The sequence below is a fragment of the Sprattus sprattus genome, assembly GCF_963457725.1.
Source record: "Sprattus sprattus genome assembly, chromosome: 2".
Classification (NCBI taxonomy): Eukaryota; Metazoa; Chordata; class Actinopteri; order Clupeiformes; family Clupeidae; genus Sprattus; species Sprattus sprattus.
In genome coordinates, this window is record NC_137921.1 from 34,566,958 (window position 1) to 34,587,795 (window position 20,838).

At 43.8% G+C, this 20,838-nt stretch overlaps 1 protein-coding gene across 1 annotated transcript; it reads left to right on the forward strand.

Moving 5' to 3' along the window:
* Window positions 1-11,757: 11,757 nt before the first annotated feature.
* On the forward strand, window positions 11,758-20,059 carry LOC308360833 (vitellogenin-like; the record flags this gene model as incomplete). The annotated part of the gene is made up of 34 exons (XM_080832989.1): window positions 11,758-11,797; window positions 11,925-11,945; window positions 12,052-12,203; window positions 12,298-12,549; window positions 12,638-12,784; window positions 12,871-13,019; window positions 13,122-13,272; window positions 13,357-13,514; window positions 13,603-13,768; window positions 13,852-13,977; window positions 14,070-14,288; window positions 14,378-14,595; window positions 14,685-14,782; window positions 14,872-14,996; window positions 15,098-15,202; window positions 15,293-15,412; window positions 15,550-15,736; window positions 15,926-16,028; window positions 16,171-16,356; window positions 16,440-16,566; window positions 16,653-16,863; window positions 16,954-17,198; window positions 17,408-17,452; window positions 17,590-17,673; window positions 17,778-17,984; window positions 18,072-18,214; window positions 18,304-18,442; window positions 18,534-18,663; window positions 18,789-18,972; window positions 19,056-19,150; window positions 19,241-19,335; window positions 19,424-19,589; window positions 19,682-19,843; window positions 19,956-20,059. The coding sequence occupies 34 exons, from the start codon at window positions 11,758-11,760 to the stop codon at window positions 20,057-20,059; spliced, it is 4,860 nt and encodes a 1,619-aa protein (XP_080689115.1).
* Between the last annotated feature and the right edge of the window lie 779 nt (window positions 20,060-20,838).

Below are 20,838 nucleotides of genomic sequence, written 5' to 3' on the forward strand. Positions count from 1 at the left end.
TTGACTGCGGAAGATTGAAGGGGTTTGGGTGCTTCCCAGCATTACTCCGGGTGGTCCTTCTCAGAGATCTGGGTTCAGGTGACGCTGACAGCTCATCTCCATCTTCATCCGTCATTGACCACACTTCTTCTGCCTGACCAGCCTGCACTGGGAGGCTCTGACGTGGGCATGGGCTGCCAGCATGAGAGCTGCCTGGCTGCATCCTCATCCAGCCCCCAGGTGCCTCCTCTTCACTCCCACTCTCCGAAGTCTGCTCTGTCCACTCCTGCTGCACCCAAGGACCACACAGTCGCAACTCTGTGCGGTGAACGTTCCTAGGCGACTTGGAGGCATCCACCGGGACCACAAGATAGACAGGCTTATTTGGGCCAGCCCTTTCCAACACTCTGTGTGGCACTGAAAGCCACATGTCTTGGATCTTATGCCTACTGGCAAACTGTCTATTCCGCACATACACCAACTGACCAGGACAGAGAACACTGTTCGTTGTTGGAGGGCCTTTTTGTCGGCTTCTTGACTCCGCTGCCCTATTTAATCTCTCCCCTGCTTGCTTGTAGGCTGCTTGTAGCCGTGTCTGGTGTGACTCCACCCACTCACTCAACTCCACCTGGGTATCAACATCACTACCACCAAGGGCCACATCAAGTGGAACCCCAGGGCCACGGCCAAACAGGAGAAAGTAGGGTGTGTACCCAGTACTCTGGTGTTCAGTTGTATTATAGGCAAAAACCACCTCTGGCAGATATTCCACCCATCTCCTCTTCTTTTCCGGGGGAAGGGTGCGAAGGAGATCGTGCAGTGTTCTATTGAACCTTTCGCACTGCCCATTCCCCTGGGGATGATAGGGGGTGGTTCTGCTCTTCTTCATGCCATACAACTGGCACAATGACTGGACGACCTCTGCCTCAAAACACTTTCCCTGATCAGAGTGTATGCGCTCTGGGACTCCATAGGGCTGAATCCAGTGCTTGACAAGGCATTTGGCTACGGTCAACGCCCTCTGGTCCTTTGTGGGTACTGCAACGGTGAACTTTGTAAAAACATCAGTAAAAACAAGGACATTTTCTCGCCCATCCGAAGAGGGCTCAAGGACTGTAAAATCCATCGCCACCACTTCTAGCGGCCTTACTGCCAACAGACTGCCCATCTTTGTCACCACCCGGGGTTGCTGTGCTTTAGACACAATGCACCGTTCACAGGAATTGCAGTGTCTCTCCACATCTTTATAGATTCCAGGCCAATAACAGCGACGGCGCACCAGTTTGAATGTTCTCTCTATTCCCTGGTGCCCGTGCCCGTCATGCATCTGCTGTAGAACCTCTTTATGCAACGCTTGGGGTAGGATGAGCTGCCTTACTTTTCCCTCCGTCCGGTCTTGGCTCTCCCGATACAGTACATCCGCGTCGTCCACCACCCTCTCCCACTGCCTCAGCAGTTCAATGGTTTTGGGGAGCTCTCTTGCCCTCTCTTCCCGACTTGGTTTCTGTCCAGTTACCCAATACTTCAGAAAGGCGGAGATCACCCCATCGGCCTTCTGCAGAGTTGTCAGGGAGTCCTTGCAATACACAGGGAAGCAAGAGGTTGAGGCATGTTGTTCGAAGATCTCTCCACCCATTTCAGATGGCTCGTTCATCGGGCATTCTGAGGTGTGCCTGCTAGTATACTGTCTCGATAGTGCATCCGCCCCGGCATTCAAGCGACCAGGCCGGTAAACAATCTCATAATCAAACTGAGCTAACTCTGACGCCCATCTTTGTTCTAAAGCCCCGAGCTTGGCAGTTTGAAGATGACTGAGTGGATTGTTGTCCGTGAAAACAACAAACTTGTTACCCAAGAGATACTCACGGAATTTATCCGTAACCGCCCACTTGAGCCCGAGCAGTTCGAGCTTCATGGTGCTGTAGTTGCTCATGTTGCGTTCTGAAGGTCTCAAGCCCCTGCTGGCATAGGCGACCGGGCGCCTCTTCCCCCCGACCTCCTGAGACAGTACTGCTCCTAGTCTCTGGTAGCTGGCATCAATCTCCAGGAAAAAAGGCTTGCCAAAGTCAGCATACGCCAGGACAGGGGCCGAAGTCAACTTCTCCCGCAATGCCCTGAAAGCATTCTCGCACTCAGGATTCCAGTGTCGCTGAAGGCTGGCTGCAGAGGATTTGGCCCTACCCTTTACGTGCTCCCCAGTACAGAGTGCGTGGAGAGGGGCTGCAATACTGGCAAAGTTCTTCACAAAGCGTCGATAAAAACTTGCAAACCCCAGGAAAGACCTGAGTTCCTGGACATTCTCTGGCCTCCGCCAGTCTGCCACGGCACAGATTTTTTCTGGGTCTGTGGCCACCCCATCAGCTGAAATCACGTGACCTAGGAAGGTCACCTGGGATTTGAAAAAGGAGCACTTGCTGAGCTTGACTTTTAAGTTCTGATCAGCAAAGCGGGCTAAGACGAGCTCCAGACGGGCAAGATGCTGTTCAAAGGTGGTGGAGAAAACAACCACATCATCTAAATATAACAATAAAGACTGATGTCGCTGATCTCCCAAAATGCACTCCATTAATCTTTGAAATGTCCCAGGCGCATTGCAGAGCCCGAAAGCCATACGATTAAACTCATACAGGCCAAAGGGCGTGCAGAAAGCAGTTTTGGGGCGGTCTTTCTCTACCACCTCAACTTGATTATAGCCGCTCGCTAGATCTAACGTCGAAAACCATCGAGCTCCCCCTAGTGAGTCCAAAGATTCTTCTATCCTCGGGAGAGGGAAAGAGTCCTTGCGGGTCTTTGCGTTCAATTGCCTGTAATCCACACACATCCTCATGGAGCCATCTTTCTTTCGGACAATCACCACCGGGGAGGAGTATGGGCTACAACTCTCTCTAACCACCCCCTGTTCCAGAAGCTGTTTGATATGTGACTTTACCTCTTCATACTGGGAGGGGGGGATTCTGCGATACCTCTGACGGACAGGCGCCTCATCTACGAGTGGGATCTCATGCTGAATAAGTGTAGTACACCCTAGATCACTATCAGATGTTGTAAATACATGAGCATATTTTTGAAGCCTGTACCTAACTTCACTCGCTTGTACAGTGGTCAGCTCGGGCAGTTCTAACTGAGCTATCTTGGGTGCTAATGCTACCCCGGCACTTGGTACAGCTTGCTGTTCAAGCACAGTGACCTGTTCTTCCTCTGGGCTTATCCTGTGAAAGACCACCTCAGCCTCTCTCCCCCTTATCAATTCGACCGACTGTAGGGTAGCTAAACATGTATGGGGCTCTATGTAAACTGGTGAAGTGCTTACATTAACTATGGGCACAGCAATGTGGTCGCTATTACAAAACATGACGGCACCTGGAATTAGTAGCCCCCCAGGTAAGCCCCCCATATCTGCCCCCAAAGCTTCAATGAGAAATGGCTTCTCCGACCCAGACATAACTCCACACCCGGTACTTGGCACAAAACAAAGAGACCCAGCTGGAACCACATAAGGCACAATAGACTTCACCACACACTCTTGTTTATTCTCTACATACTGCTCCTGCTGGAGCGCATGAAAAACTGCCTTCCACCCCAACTGAGTCGGGGGGCCAAGGCCCTGGGCAAGATCATCATTTACAGAAAACAGCTGATAACATAATTTTATAACATTCATCCCAAGAAGCCCTGGCACCAATTGTTTGCGTTCAATGGCTGCAGGGTCAGTAGGGTCTTTAACAACCAACACACCTCGTTTTGGGATGACCTTGCCGAGCACCTCAATGTCAACCTCGAAGTAACCCAGGTATGGTATGGCGAGCCCATTGGCAGCCCGTAACGCAAGCCAGTTACAACTCTTCAATTTTTGGGGCCCAAAACGCTCAAAGTTTTGCCTAAAAAAAGTTTCAGTGACTGTGGTGACCATTGATCCTGTGTCTAAAAGACAATTCAGACTGGCCCCGCCCATTTTAACCTCAACCACCGGACTCTGCCCCACCAAGCACCCAAAAACTTCTGGGCCAGTAACATCAGAGCCTACTCCCGACCCTCCTGTGACTCGGCTCCGTGCCACAGGGGGAAGAAGTTTCCCTGCTGCTCATTCACATGCACTAATCTCTCAGTGGGCTCAGCGCGGTTCGGTTGAGGGTCCCGCACCTGGTTACTTCTCAGTTGACAATTTCTTGCAATATGCCCCACGCCTTGGCACTTAAAGCAGATAGGCCGACCAGATGGATCAAACCGCGGCTGCTGCTGATAACGACTAACCCCGGACCTATTATTTGTCAATTGTGCACCCGCCAATTTCCGGGTCACGTCATCCAATTGTGCTTGCTGTTTGCGCAGCATTTCTAAAATTGTACTCAAACTCGGGTCCAATGATGGGACACGGACTGCAGTCACCGCATTTGCGTCCACTGGCTCGGCCTCCACTTCACATGCGTTAGCAACCCTTCTGCCTCGTTCCCCAGCCATATCACAGTCCTCTGCCCATAGCAAGGCTTCTTTCCGAAGTTCAAAGAAAGACATACTAGTGTTCTGGCGAATCACTCTCTTAAGCTCTCTACGCAGGCCAAGATCAAACACGTTTTCAGCAAACTGATCACGTAGCGCTGTTTCACTAGCCCAAGCACCATTAAGAGGACACTGATTAATTTCCTCCATGATGGCCATAAGGGCATGAGAAAATTCTCTGACAGTCTCGCCCTCCCTCTGCCGGCGATCAAAAAATTGACGCTGAAGTTTGGTAAGTGACTGCGGACGGCCATAGATCTCTTTTAAGATTTTAATAATGCACTCTGGATCTTTACGAACTAATAGCGGCCGGTATCGAATTTCTTGTTTCGCTTCTCCTCCCAATTGCTCGTAAATATAAGAGGCCTTATCTGCCCCAGTATATGGCCGGTAGTTGAGAGAGGCTTGGAGTTCATCTAGCCATTCATAAAAAACAGTTGTAGAGCCTCCTGAAAAAACTTTACCTCTTTTCTCTCTTGATAGGTACAATATGCTTTGAGCACTAGCCGGGTTTTCACTTACCCCACTTGTACGGCTGGAGGGTCTACTGCTTTCCCTGTCCTGCAACTGTCCCTGCAAGGCCTCATTCAGGTCCTTTAAGTTGCTGATGGTATCCTTATCAGCCTGTACTCTCTCTTTAAGGGCCTGAAGCTCAGCCTGGGCCTCAGGGTTTGACATTGTAAATTCCCCAAAACACAGGACAAACAAAATCAAATCGGTACACAAGACAGTTACAAATGAATAAGCTAATCAATTTGCTAGGTCAGCCACAATTTTATGTTTTTTTTTTTTCTCAAAAAAAAAAAATAGGCTAATGCTTGACTTTTCCACGTTGCATCTTCCTATGCAGGTCCCAGATCAATGCTTTACGTCGCCGACTCTTCCCTGTACGCCACTGTTTCAGTCCCATATAACACACCGTAACATAGCCTGCAATCTGCCTTCTAAGAATACAGCGTGAATCCAACGTGTCTCAGCAATTTACATATTCTATACTCTATATTTAGCCAACAACATAACCTTGCTCGCAGCGCCAAACTGTGAGGTCGATATGATGATGATTGAAGTAGGCTATAGAAGTATAGAAAAACATCCGATCTTTAATTTACATGAATGTACTACTCAGAGACACGTAGGCCTACAAAACAATATGGACACAAACAATGCAAAACAAACTTAGGGATACAAACAGTGGCGCACACGATGCCTATAAATCAAACAAACACACAACACATCACACGTCAATGCCTAGTGCCCATCGCTCACAAATACATCGCTTGTTTAAAAATCATCCATACATAGTACAAGGCCCATGAAAACTCACCCAGCTTCATCCAGCCTCACTCCACACATCTCCAAGGTAGTAAAACGCTACAGCACTCAGTGCAGGCTACAAATCATATATTCCACCATCAATGAACGCGTCCACGTAATATTCTAAAAGACATGTGTATAAAAGTTTAATACAGAAGCGTGTCCTACCTTGGATCTTACACACATAAACACACACACTTTCGATTACTCCGCTGGGTGTAGCTTTCACGAACTCAAGCACACCACAGACAAAAGGCAACTCTGCCGATAGCTTCCCTGCTGGGGCTATATCCAGGTGCACTAATCAGCGTGTCTCCCCCTTGACCCTACCCCGTCACCAGTAGGATACCCACGATACGTCACTAATGCGACACACCTCCACTATGCCACAGTAGTCTATGCGATCTCCGAATCACATTTCTCATTCCTAGCTGGATGAATTTCAAACTTATTTGTATCAATGAATCAGCTCTTAATGTGACCTCATCAAATCTACAGAGTACATATTAAGCAACATATAAAAAATGCTGGAGTTGTTGGCTGCTTGCTTCACTGCTTGTGGATGGTTGCTCATCATCTGAATCTTCCTCCTGGCTATGCATTGGTCCTTGAACATACACTACTCACAAAAAGTTAGTGATATCTGGCTTTTGGGTGAGTAGTGTATTTTAGCATTGACCCTGTGAATATTTTTTTAGAAAAGTAACCTACTAACAAATACTAATAATTGTATTAGTATTGATTGATTCACATCCATATGAATGGATGACATGACAAACAAGTGGTGGAAAATGGAAAGTATTTGTTAGTAGGTTACTTTTCACAAAGTTAACTTTAACGGTGATGTGTTTTTTGTTTAATTTGGCAACTTATTTACTGCATAATCCTCGAAAGATTTGTGAAATTTGCCCCTCTGGATCAGAGCCCCCCTACATAGAAAATCCCAATTTAACCCCTGGCCACAACCACACCACAAAACCCAGGAGTACAGTGCCCCTGTGTCGTAGCCTGCCGGAGCACTGCAGACGTTTTTAGCGGAAGATGGCTCCGTCAGGTTGAGAGCACCTGTGATAATCAGGCCAGGGACAGTGCAGTAAAGACAAGCAGTGGAGCAGAAAAGCAGGCGACGGTGAAACAGCGCCGCGACAGACAGCTAAAGTGTCGTTTACATGGAGCCTAGTTTGTCAAACTGATACGGATAGCTAATACAGATAGCCCTATCATCCATACGAACACTCTCTATCCGCACCTCGTTTCTGCAACGATCGCAGTCCGGGGTAGAAAGTGAGTAGATTTGAATCGGTAGGGGGGCTGGTGTTCGTCTGCACGGTTTCACGCAACCTGATGACGTCACTGCCCCACGTGATCTTTTCCGCCATCTCCAACCAGTATATAAATAACTTGTTCTCCCTCAAAATCTCACTCATGGTGGGCCTCGAATTCACTAACATTAACCCAGTCTTCTGATTTTTGATTAGCCCCCTATCTTGATCTAATTCTTCTTATTCAGACGTAACATAACTTTTATGACCACAAATATAAATTGGCCAGCGATTTAATTTGCTTTTTTATTCATAAATGTATGTAAAATGCTCGGAGCAATGCATCATGGGAGATGGGATGACAGACATGTCATGTTACTGTTCCAAACTCTTTATTATCAATAGAAAAAATAATTCATTTTCGCATATCCTTTAGTCTGACCACTGATTTTATTAACCATCATAATGTAATGTTGTTAATTGGAGCTTGAATGTCTTGTGTAATTTGTTTATCCGTTTGCTGCTTCCTTTACCTTGTGCTTTTGAGTCTCTTCTTCTAGGTTTTTCACGTTTTTTCAGTTGTGTAAATAAAGCGCTAAAGCGCCACCCACAGGCGTGAGGTATGTACTACAGTCGGTTCACCGCAATCTGCTGCCTCCGTGTTTACGCAAATCTCTCGTTGCCAGCCTCCGTATTTACGAAATTAAAAGATTCGATTGGTGTGAAAAGTAAATCCGATTCGGAGGCCCTAGACTTCGTGTGCATAGCACCTAACACACAGTTCACACTTACGCGTTACACTTCACACTTAACACTTACGCGTTACCATGCCTTGATCCAACGGATGACGGAGGAGGAGTCTGGCGCGTGGGGTTCTGTTGATACCAGAAAAGTTATTAGTGAGATTGGTTTGTTGACCTGTCAATCACGCCACTAGCAAGCTGTTTACCCTGTGAATAGTAGCATGCTAACATTAGATAGGGTGCCCAGACACCTCGCAAATCCTATCAGACGTATTTTTCAGTTACAATAAAGGGGTTTTTAGATTGTGCAGTGTCTATTTCTCTGTAACTTTAAAAAAATCAAACCAAAAAAAGTCAAACAAACAACTTTTAGGTACAATACGATCATCTACGGAGTTTGGTCCGCCATTTTTCTTTTTGAGCTTGCCACTCTGTAGACGTGAGCATATACAGGATACACTGATCTCAAACTGGATAGCGCATTCCATGGTTTCAAAGTGACGCCATCAGGACTGTTCTTTTATGATATGCCACCAACATTTTCACATCAATTCCATTTCACTAAACAATCCAGGACACTCTTATTTGTCCATGGTCTCATTTTACTTTACTCACTGGTGATGTGGAAGTACCAGATTTGTCATTTTTCAGGTAAATATGCCTCTACAGTGCAACAATGGTGCAGAGGAATGGACATAAATACCCTCTTCTGGCCTCGCAATTCTACAACAATATAAGATTTTTAAAAATCAAATCGCAGGATAGTGTCTGGTTGACAGTACAAGGTAGAAATTGTAGTTATATTCTAGAAGACCTCCGCAATAATAAGAAACAAATGTCCCCTTATCATATTAATAGCCCTCATTTGCAAGTGGGCCGGTCATTAGGGGCTGAAACCTCACTCAGAGACGGAAATGTGCAAGATTTTAGTTCTATTCTCCTTGCAAAATGCTAATTTCTTTCTGGTTGGACAACAAGACCCAAAAAGGTGGAAGCTGGGGGGGGGAAAAACATATCCAAATGTCAGCTTTTCTGAGGGTGAGACATATACCCACATGTCTGCTGAAAAAGCAGAATAATAAGAAATACTTGGCCATCATCCAGAGTCCAGAAATACAAATAAACCTAGGAAGGTATCCGTTTGTTAAAAACATAATCTTTTATGGTTACGGTTTTATTTTTGTTTACTTTTTAAATAAACGGTTGTTTCTTTTTTTCTTCCCAGATGAATTTCCACTTTGGACAAAAGCATAAAAACCAGGACAAAAAGGGTTTTCTTTTGATTTTGATGTGACATCTTTGCAATTAAATTCAAAGATTCTTACACTGATTATGAAAATGACCCATCTGGAGAGAAACATAAAGATTTGATTTGATTTGAAAAAAAAATACTTGAATTTCAAAATATAAATATTGTGCATACCAATTCTGAGCTTCATACAAACAGTGCTGGAAAATGTCCTTTCAAAACATATGGAAATAAGGGATTTGTTGAATTGGTTCCGTTATACAAGGTTTTCAGAGATTTACTATAAGAGAATCTTAGACTCATTAATATGTAAAAGGAAAGTGTGAAATTTATCAAATGCTTAGGAATATTGAAAATGCTTTTGAAATTATTTTAGGTGTAACACACTATGAAAGTAAGACATGGTACCTGCAGAATGAGACAATTTTAGGCTTGAGGGAAGTATTATTACCAGTTATAAACCAGATGAGCTATCTCAAATTGTTCATGGAAATCCTTGACATGACCTGAAAAGTTGTCCTGAAAGGAGCACATCTGTTGATCAACCTGAAATGTGCCCAATGTCAGTGTGTTTCATTAGCTGAAGAATTACCACGACAATGTCCAATAAACCAAGTCCTGACCTGAAGTGTTACCTAACTCTGAGTGAATTCAGGTAATAAACTTTATGAGCTTATTTAATGTGTCAGAAGTCTTCTGGGTTAAACTTTACTGAGAAAGTACCCCAACAGACATCAAGTTCAGTTTTTTTTTTAATTTTTAACAGATTTATTGTCAAGTAGGTATACGCCCACCTGAAATTTGCTGTGGTGTAGGGGGTGCATACTAGCCTGACGATGTCATACTCATAATTCTAGTCAGAATATGAGTCTGATCCTGACCCATTGGGCTGTGATTATGGGGCGTGTTTCAACGAACCAGGAAAGAAAATGCCTCTTCGCTGAATTGGATACCTGGAACCAATTAGAGCAACGTAGTATGACCATCTGATACATTAAACTTTTACTTGATCCCATAGGATAGGAAGGACGGCAAAAACATCTTTTCAATCGACAAATGCCTTAATCGCGTTTCTCTGTTCCTCTTTCAAAATGAATGCGCCGTCAATATCTGTGAGATATGCTTGCTCCCCTTGTGTTTCAATGGATTTGTGGTCTAAGCTTTAGCAATAACCTTACAATAATGGTCTAGATAAAGCTAAGACAAACAATACTCTGCAACATTCGTGTTGCACATACACAACTAACCGAGTCAATGTAGACATTTCAAAAGTCGTGTAGAAAGCTTAATTCACATAAAATATTTCCCACTAACAGGCCGAGACGCCGCCATTTTTGTAATATTTCAAATCTACCGGTTAATTCAACTCAAGCGTTGGTTGATCATCTGTCCATCATCGTATAAAGCCCGCCCTTACAATTTGATTGGTCAGATTGCTTTTCCGAAAACTTGAATCTCTCCCAACTAGCTCAAAGCCAGACTGAATCTCCCAGACCAAAAATGTTGTGGGCGGAGTTCAGGCTGGTATCCAGGCTAAGTGCATACAGTAAACATAAAAACATAAAAACATACACACACAATAAGAACTACACATAACATAAAACATAGAAACACACTAAGTATTACACATAACATAAGTACTACAGATAGAACACAGTATATACTGTATGGATACAGATATATATATAAAAAAGAGTTTTTATAAAAAAGTAAGTGGAAGGTAGCAAGAAATGCAGGGCAGGAGTGAAAAAGTGAATGTGCAATGTGCAGTGTGCAATGTAAAGAAAAGAAATTAAATGTGAGTGAACATAACTCAGACTAGGGGTGTGGGTGCGGAACAAGATAGTCTAAAGGGGACCATCCAAAGAAAGTGTGACTCTCTTTTGTTCTTGGTCATGAATAGTAAACATATATAAACACTAAAATCCAATTTCAGTGGATACACTTGACATTTTAAGTATACACTGCATTTCCAATGCAAACCCTTAACAGGGCCCCAGCATGTCTGCCTACTCTTTATATCTTCCATGGTCATTATTTGGAAACAAACAGCATCACAGACATTAACTTCTCTATAAAAGTTTGTATAAAAGAACTTCTAAAACATACCTGAAGGTATGAAAGTATACCAATATACATGTTGTTTTTTGTCCCTCTGAGAAAGAGACTTGTAGGGACCGTAACCTTTCCAATTCCTCAAAATAAAAAATATTGAGCCCTGTTCCTAAACCAAATGTTATGCCATGTAGAAATGTAATGAGATGTCTTAGCTTCCAGGGTACATTTAGGTATTAAATGGCCTTTCTCTAATACACACACACATAAATATATATGTGTGTCTGTATATTAGAGAATATAATATATATATATTCTCTAATACATTTTCCAACAGTTACAGGTTGAAGACAATCAATTCAGTTAATGGTGAGACACGAAATTGGGGCAACCTATGAATGACTTGAACAGAATAGTTGTGGTGCTGGTAGAGTGTACCAAAAGCCCTAATGACCCAGACACTGATATGAGAGGAGAGGAGAGGAGGGCAGGCCAGCCTAACCTGTTCAGGTCATGGGCATCTAACCTTGAACCAACCACGTGTGAATCACAATGATTTGGTTAAAAAAGCCTCAAAGTTAATGATATATTGGGTGACGTCAATAAAATGTGGGCTTTAAAAGCAGTGTGTTGGTGTGATTCTTTACATCTAGCTGCCATGAAGCTGGTTGTGCTTGCACTGACTGTAGCCCTTGTGGGTAGGTGGCTTTTGTCTTTTATAACCTTAGTTATTTTATTAAAAAGTACCCATTGTATTCTAATGCCATTTCTAAATGTACTATTTTATTTAATATATCTTTAACAATTTCCTAACTTTTTCCTCAGCGAGTCAACATGTGAACCTTGGTAAGTGACAAATTCAGCATTTTGAAAAGTCAACTGTCTTCTCCATTTTACGTAGTGAACTGCAATAGTAATAGATATATAGTAAAAGACATTCCCCTTTCGACAGCTCCTGAGTTTGCTGCCGCTAAGACCTATGTGTACAAATATGAGGCACTGCTCCTGGGCGGTCTCCCTGTGGAGGGTCTGGCCAGAGCAGGGCTGAAAGTCAGCAGCAAGGTTCTCATCAGTGCTGTGGCTGGACACACCTACTTGCTGAAGGTAATAGAGTATTCTATTTCGTCTACTTCAAAACTGTATTTTAAATTGATTTGAATCCATGATAAGTAATGAATGCTCAATTTCACTTCATTAGCTCTTGGATCCTGAGATCTTCGAGTACAGCGGTGTCTGGCCAAAGGACCCCTTTGTCCCAGCCACCAAGCTCACCTCAGCACTGGGAGCTCAGCTTCTGATTCCCATCAAGTTTGAGTACGCTAATGGTGTGGTCGGCAAGGTGTTTGCTCCAGCCGGTGTTTCCACTACAGTGCTGAATGTCCACAGAGGTATCCTCAACATTCTTCAGCTCAACCTCAAGAAGACCCAGAATGTTTATGAACTGCAAGAGGTGAGACAAAACAACATGAAGAATCATATTCTACTATTTTCACGTGATTTACTGCCATATTACTAATATGTCCATATTTGATCTAAAGGCTGGAGTTCAGGGAGTGTGCAAGACACACTACGTCATCAGTGAGGATGTCAAGGCAGGGCGCATTGTTGTCACCAAGTCCAAGGATCTCACCAACTGCCAAGATAGGATCATCAAGGATTTGGGCCTGGCTTACTTGGAAACAGTGGTAAGCAAAACAAGGTGACTAAGATCTGGATCTGTTCATGCTTGGCCATATACATTTTCTAAAACTATCTATTCTTACACATACAGCAAGCAAAGAGCCTGACTGGAGCCGCAACCTATAGCTACATCATGAAACCAAGCGCCACTGGTGCTCTGATCACTGAAGCAACAGTCCGGGAACTTCATCAGGTCACACCTGTTGCTGAGATGGGTGGAGTTGCACAGATGGAAGCCAAGTATGGGTTTTATTATAGTTAGCATTTTCTCAATTCACAAAATATAGCTAATTTGTTGTCTCAAGGCCAGATTACATGTTTTCTTTCATACCACGATTACAGACAAAGCCTGACCTTCTTGGAGCTTGAGAAAACCCCCATTGTGCCCATCAAGGCAGATTATGTGGCCCGCGGATCCCTGCCCTACGAGTTTGCCACTGAAATTCTTCAGACTCCAATTCAGCTCCTGAGGATTAGCAATGCTCAGGCTCAGGTGACATTTTTACATTGCATCGATATCCTGTATGACACCAATTTGTAAACAAATTTTCGGATTAACCTTTGTACATTTTTCCAGATTGTGGAGATTCTGCACCATCTGGTTGCAAACAATGTGGCTAAGGTCCATGAGGATGCTCCTCTGAAGTTCATCCAGCTGATCCAGGTGTTGCGTGTGGCCAGCTTGGAGAACTTTGAAGCCATCTGGAGTCAGTTTAAGGCCAGACCAGAATACAGGTATGAATTGCCTCATCTTCAGTATTTAAAGCAAACATGTTTATGTACACCTTCCTGTGCAATGTACTGACTAACATGTTTATTTAAGACGTTGGATTCTGGATGCCATTCCTGTTGTTGGAACACCAGCCGCTGTCATGTTCATCAAGGAGAAGTTCCTGGCTGAAGACATCACCATTCCCGAAACAGTTCAAGTTCTTTTGGCTGCTGTGCACATGGTTCCTGCTGATCCAGAGATCATCAGACTCATCTCTGTAAGTGCACTAAAGAATTTAAGGTTTTCATTAAAAAAAATTAAGAGGACAATATTCATAACTCTTCTTTCTCAATCATACAGAGCCTGGCTCTCCACCACAAGGTTCAGGCAAACCCTGTTCTGCGTGAGATTTCTATGCTGGGTTATGGCACGATGATTGCCAAGTACTGTGCTGCAGTCCCTACTTGCCCAGCTGAACTCCTGAAGGTGAATGTTTTCCCTTTATCCTCAGAATTTTCCCTGAATTTACATATCATTTTTTTCTGAAGTAACTGAAAATATTCGACTTCTTTCTCCAGCCCATCCATGAGCGTGCAGCTGAGGCTATTGCTAAGGCTGATATTGCTGAAATCACCCTACTGGTCAAAGTTCTGGGTAACGCTGGCCACCCTGCCAGTCTTAAACCAATCATGAAGATCCTCCCTGGATTTGGCTCTGCAGCTGCTGCTCTCCCCATCAGGGTTCAAGTCGACGCCATCTTGGCTCTCAGAAGCATTGCTAAGAAGGAACCTAAATTGGTGAGCCTAGCCACATTTCTGGGGACATGGGCCATTGGAAAAATCCAAAAGTTTCATGTCTTATTGTTTATATGTATTTGGTCTTGTAGATTCAGCCAGTGGCCCTGCAGCTGTTCATGGACAAGGCTCTTCACCCTGAATTGCGTATGGTGGCTGCTGTGGTTCTGTTTGAGACCAAACCCACAGTTGCACTGGTATCTACTATTGCTAGCATTCTGAAGAAGGAGACCAGCATGCAGATTGTCAGCTTTGTGTATTCCTACATCAGATCCCTCACCAAGAGCACTGCCCCAGATTACGCCACTGTGTAAGTGCACCCCTATATGGCTTTCCATATTTTACTTTCATCATGAACCATCTTTAGAAGTCTAACACGACCATTCATGCCCATTTTAGTGCTGCTGCCAGCAATGTTGCCATCAAGATCTTGAGCCCCAAACTGGACAGACTGAGCTACCGTTTCAGCAAAGCAATCCACCTCGATATCTTCAGAAGTAAGCATGTTTTTCAATGTTCTTAATACATCCTGAATGAATTTTAAAATGTCTCCAACATTAACTTTAAATTCTCTATTTTTTGGAAGGTCCCATGATGGCTGGTGCTGCTGGTAGTGCCTTCATCATCAACGATGGTGCCACCATTCTGCCCACAGCCGTTGTGGCCAAAGCTCGTGCCTATCTTGCTGGAGCTGCTGCTGATGTTCTTGAGGTGGGTTACATAACAATAAGCTTGAATACAGTGTATACGACTGAAACAACTTCCATCTCTGTGATCACCATGCTCCTCTGATCACACTGTTTCTCTCTCAGATTGGAGTTAGAACTGAGGGAATTCAGGAGGCCCTTCTGAAAACTCATGCTTTGCAAGATATGGAGGATGACAGGCTCACCAAGATGAAGCGCGTCATGAAAGCGGTAAGTGAAAGTTAAAATCATTTTCACGTAAGTATTTCCACATGTTTTTGATGACGTTGAAATCTTAATATTATCTTCCGTTTCTTGTAGATTGCTGAATGGAAGGCCTTGCCAAAGAGCCAGCCACTGGCATCCATCTATGTCAAATTCTTTGGACAGGAGATTGCCTTTGCAAACATTGACAAAGCTATTGTCGATCAAGCAGTTCAGGTAAGGAATTTAGTTTTTACTCTTTTCACTTTACACACTAGAATTATGAGCTGTATTTTAGTGCTTTGTTTTTGTAAGGCTGAGTGTGTGAAAAGCTATTTCCAGTATGGACGTGTTATGATCTTTCCCATCTCCAGCTTGCCACTAGTGCTGATGCCAAGACCCTGCTGAAGGATGCCCTGAAAGCACTGCAGACTGGCATTTCAGTTCAGGCCGCTAAGCCTCTTCTGGCTGCTGAGATTCGTCGCATCTTCCCCACTGCTGTTGGTGTGCCAATGGAGCTCAGTCTCTACTCTGCTGCTGTTGCTGCTGCCACCATTAAAGGTAGGACTTGACTGATGATTATTTTATTTCTACCCATCGTGATATTGATGGGTAGAATCTTCGCGTCGGGGTGCTGTTCGCCTTGTCGGGGCTTATTTTCCCGACAATTTCCCGACGTTCTATACATTATCCCTTACATAACATTTGCATTTTTATAATTACCTGACATCTTTCCTCTGCATGTTACAGTTAAGGCAATCATCACCCCACCTCTTCCTGAGGCTCTCAGTGCTATCACTGCTGCCGAGCTTCTGAAAACAGACATTAAGTTGGAAGCTGAGGCCACTCCAAGGTTCACCTCTTCTTACAAATCCACAACACAGCCACACAGTCTTTGCAGCGCAGTATTTTAACAAGCACACATGTTCCCCATAGTGCAGTTATTCCTCAAGTGTAGGTCCTCTTAAATGTTTTTTTTTTTTTTCCTTTTCCAGCATCGCTGTGGAAACATACGCTGTGATGGGAATCAACACTGCCTTCATTCAGGCTGCTGTCATGGCTAGAGCCAAGGCCGTCACCGTGTTGCCCGCTAAACTGGAAGCAAGAGCAGATATACCCAAACTGAATTTCAAGATTGAGGTTCTCCCCGTTGCGACACCAGAGCACATTGCCAACATTCGGTAATAATAACCTGAAGTAAATGAGAAAAATAATATAGATAACTTTCATGATGCTAAGCCTGCATAATTTGTATTGTTATTAGTGTTGAGACCCTGGCTTTCGCCCGCAACATTGAGGATCTTGCAGCTGAGAGAATCACACCAATTGTACCAGTTATTGCTGCACAACGGATGTCTGCTGAGAGGCTGTCTTCTATTGATCGTAGTTTGGTAAGGTCAGATGGAAACTTTTTTTCATGCTTTGAGGCATTTTCTGACTCTGTTCTGCAGTGTGAACATGATTCTTTCTCCCACAGTCTTCTGAGATCGTTTCCTCCGAGGCATCATCTGAAGAACAACCTCAGTTGAGAGCAGGAACACCATTCCACAAGATCATGTGTGTCCCAGCTGCCCTTCTGGGAATCAAGGGATGCTTTGAGCTCACCTCTAGCAATGCTGCTCTCATCAAGACCATTCCTCTGCTTAACCTGATCGGAGAGCATGCAGCTCTTGTTGCTGTGAAACCAGGTAGGTTTCTGTTTTTGTGTTTTTAAAATACATTTCTGCGGCGGATAGAAATGCTCGGTCAGTTACATTTTTTTTTTCTTTTTTGTGTAGCTGATGGCCCAGCCATTGAGAGACTGGAAGTTGAAGTACAAATCGGAGCCAAGGCTGCTGAGAAGATCCTGAAGGAGATCAACATTATTGACGAGCTCAGCCCTGAGGGAAGAGCCATCGTGTCTAAACTGAAGAAGATCCTTGAGCCTGCTGTGAAGCGCTCCAGCTCCAGCTCCAGCTCTGCCTCCAGCAGCCTCCTCAGCTCCTCCAGCTCTTCCAGCTCCTCCAGCTCCAGCATGCCAAAGGTGAGTTTGGGCCACATCACATCATTTATAATTTTCTTCAATGTAAAAATTCAAATTCTCAAAATTTTATTTTAATTGACGCATCATTATAACTGTGAGCATTTGACTTAAATGTGCCTGGAGTTTGTTTTCAGTTGCTTTGTTATACATTTGGTTTCACACAAAGTGAAACATGCTTTTGACATTTTTTTTATCTCACTAACCCATAGGTTTCACTTAAGGAATATCCTTTCAAGAAATTCCACAAGGATCAGGTAATTCCACTCATTCTTTTGAATGATCGTATCTATTCATATTTGTATCCATTAAATGTAAGAAATTAATATATCCACTGGAATTTCATCAGTAGTACAAATGAGGTCTGACTTTGATAACTGTGATTTGCTCTAAGTACCTGGTCTCTCAGAGAATCTCCGCTCAAGACCCCAGAAGCAGTGGAAGCAGTGCATCCAGTTTTGAGGCCATCTACAAACAGGTGAGGTCCATCGAATGCTACAAAGCTTATAGAAATAGATTAGGTCTGGGTGAAAATGAATAAGAGGTCATTCTCGATATGTCTCTTTTCATCCGTATTTCCAGACTAAGCTCCTTGGTAATGCCGTCGCTCCTGCTGTGGTGGTCATCTTCCGTGCTGTGAGAGCCGACAAGAAGTTACTGGGATACCAGGCTGCTGCCTATCTTGATAAGGCAAACAACAGGGTGCAGACCATCGTCTCTGCTCTTGCTGAAACTGACAACTGGAAGTTGTGTGCTGATGGTGTCCTCCTGAGCAAACACAAAGTCATGGTGCGATTCTGTCACATTTCAAGGCTTTGAGGTCATTTTGAGACTTTGGTGTAAATATTTAAGCATTTGTATCTTCTGTGAAATCAGGCTAAGGTTGCCTGGGGAGCAGAGTGCCAGGAATATGCCACCATCTTGAAGGCTGAGGCTGGTCTCCTTGGTGCAAGCCCTGCAGCCCGTCTGGAGGTGGAATGGGTGAAGATCCCTGCTATTGTCACTACCTATGCAACCAGGTACTATGTCATTAACCAAAGAGTTATATTTCAAAGCAAATATCAATTCCACATACTCTTGACATTGTTTATTCTCTGTGTCCACCAAGGCTGTCTAAGTACATCCCTGGTGCTGCTTTGGTGGGCGGAGTCACTCTCAGTAAAGCCAAGAACAGTGAGAAAGAATTGGAACTGACTGTTGCCATCCCCACCGAGAGGACAGTCGATGTCATTGTGAAACTGCCCATGGTAAATATCTCCAAATAGTTTAATCGTGATGATCTCTAAACGCATCAGTCCTGTTGATGTTCATCACACTGCCTGCTTTGTGTGTGTGTAGATGACTCTTTCCAAACTGGCCCTGCCGCTGCCCGTTGCCCTGCCTATTGGTGCTGAGGCTGTTATCCACGCCATTCCTGGGGACAACATTCTTGACCAGTTGCACTTCATGTTTGCTGAGGCTACCTCAGGTAGGCGTTAACATATTTTCCCCCAACATTATTGTTCCGCCTAACTGTAAGTGCCATCTCATGACATTTCATTTATTTCATCAGCAATTCATTAATGTGAATCTATGGTCCATAATTTCTTTCAGCTCAATGTAGCATGGTCCGAGACACACTGACCACATTCAACAACAGAAGGTTAAAGAATGAGATGCCACTCTCCTGCTCCCAAGTGTTGGCTCAGGACTGCACATCAGAGCTTAAATTCATGGTCCTGCTGAAGAAAGATGAGCTCACTGAACAGAACCACATCAACGTGAAGATTGCTGATATGTGAGTATTCTTAAATAGTGAGTACCCCATTATATCAAAATGATGGGGTTCGAAAGCTGACGGTTTTGCTGTGACCCCTTCAGGGATGTTGACCTGTACCCCACTGGAAGTGATGTGCTGGTAAAGGTCAACGGAATGGAGGTTCCTATTTCCAGCCTTCCCTACCAACATCCCTCAGGTAAACTGAACAAATACATCATCTTCTATTAATCCAAAAATACTGATTTGCTTATAATTTGTCTTCATAATGAAGTGGTTCTGGTTTAAGGCTCCATCCAGATCAGACAGAAAGCTCAGGGCCTGGCACTTTATGCTGCTAGCCTTGGTCTTCAGGAGGTTTACTTCAGCAAGGACACATGGAGGGTAAATACAGCTGGAATGCAACTTACATGTGAAGTAACATTTGAAGAAATACAAAAGGACTAAACCTCAGTAAACCTGTGTCCTTCAGGTTAATGTTGTGGACTGGATGAAGGGACAGACTTGTGGTCTGTGTGGTAAAGCCGACGGAGAGATCAAACAGGAGTACTCCACCCCCAGTGGTTACCAGACCAAGAGCCCTGCCAGCTATGCCCACTCCTGGGTGCTTCCTGGCGAGAGCTGCCGTGACAGCACTCGTAAGAGAGATACCCATCAAGAATCATTTACTTATTTTTAGACAAAGGTCTGGCACATGTAATGTGCTAAAACGTCTTTGTATTTGTTTCAGAGTGCCGTATGAAGCTTGAATCTGTGAAACTGGAGAAGCAGATGACTGTAGATGGACAGGAGTCTAAATGCTACTCCGTTGAGCCAGTGCTGCGCTGTCTGCCTGGTTGTCTGCCAATGAAGACCATGCCAGTCACCATTGGATTCCACTGTCTGCCCACTGGTAAGTTTCAGATGCTACTTGATGGCTTAAATCTGATTTCCTAGTTGATATATACATTTGTGTTGTGAACAGCCAGTTTATCTGACACTACTTGTCTTTTTCTTCTGTTTAGGTTCCAGCTCTGTGGATCTGAGCAACATCTCTGAGAAGAGTGTGGACCTAAGGGAGACAGCAGAGGCCCATATGGCATGCCAGTGCAATGCCCGGTGTGCATAGAATGTAAAGATTGAACCTCAAATATGTCCTAACCCCTGTACTTTTGTGAAATAAAGTTATTACAAGTTGAATTTGTCTCTGAAACTTTCTTAGGAGAAGAACATGCCACAATAGTGCAACATTAGTGATACCAAGATGTTAAATACTATGACTGGTTCCCAAGTTAGCATACCTCAGCATTTTTTCTCTCAGCTTTTGTGGAAGATCCGTAGTCGTACCCATGATTGCAACTCACCATGCACACCTTCATGGGTGGGGTTTATGTATGCATCACAGCTGAAGCAAATTAAGGATCATAATTGAGTTCCCAAGGGATTCATTATGTTTTAACTCCACTTTAGGGCATAAAACTGTAAGAAGGTTTTAAAAACAGCTAAATCATATAGGGGTTGAATAATTGTGATACAATATACTGTTACAAACAACTAGTACATCATACATTTTCTTTGTTGATATTATGTTTCACTCAGCTGATAAAGTAATTCAAAGCAAAATGTAGCTCTTTGAAAAACTTTCATTGGTACATTTTTACAATCTTTTGGGGGTTGAATATTTTCAACTGTAGATTAACAATTAATAATGTATTAAGGTTCTATATGTACTAAGGGCCTGATTTACTAACAGGATTGCGCCCATTTCAGGCGTAAAATAGCGGTCGTAAACATAAAACGGTATTTACTAAGGGGGCGCAGCGCATATTAACGCTTTGTGGGTGTGGACGGGGAGGACACGAAAAGGTGGGTGGAAACATGCACAAATATTTGGGAGGACAGAAGATA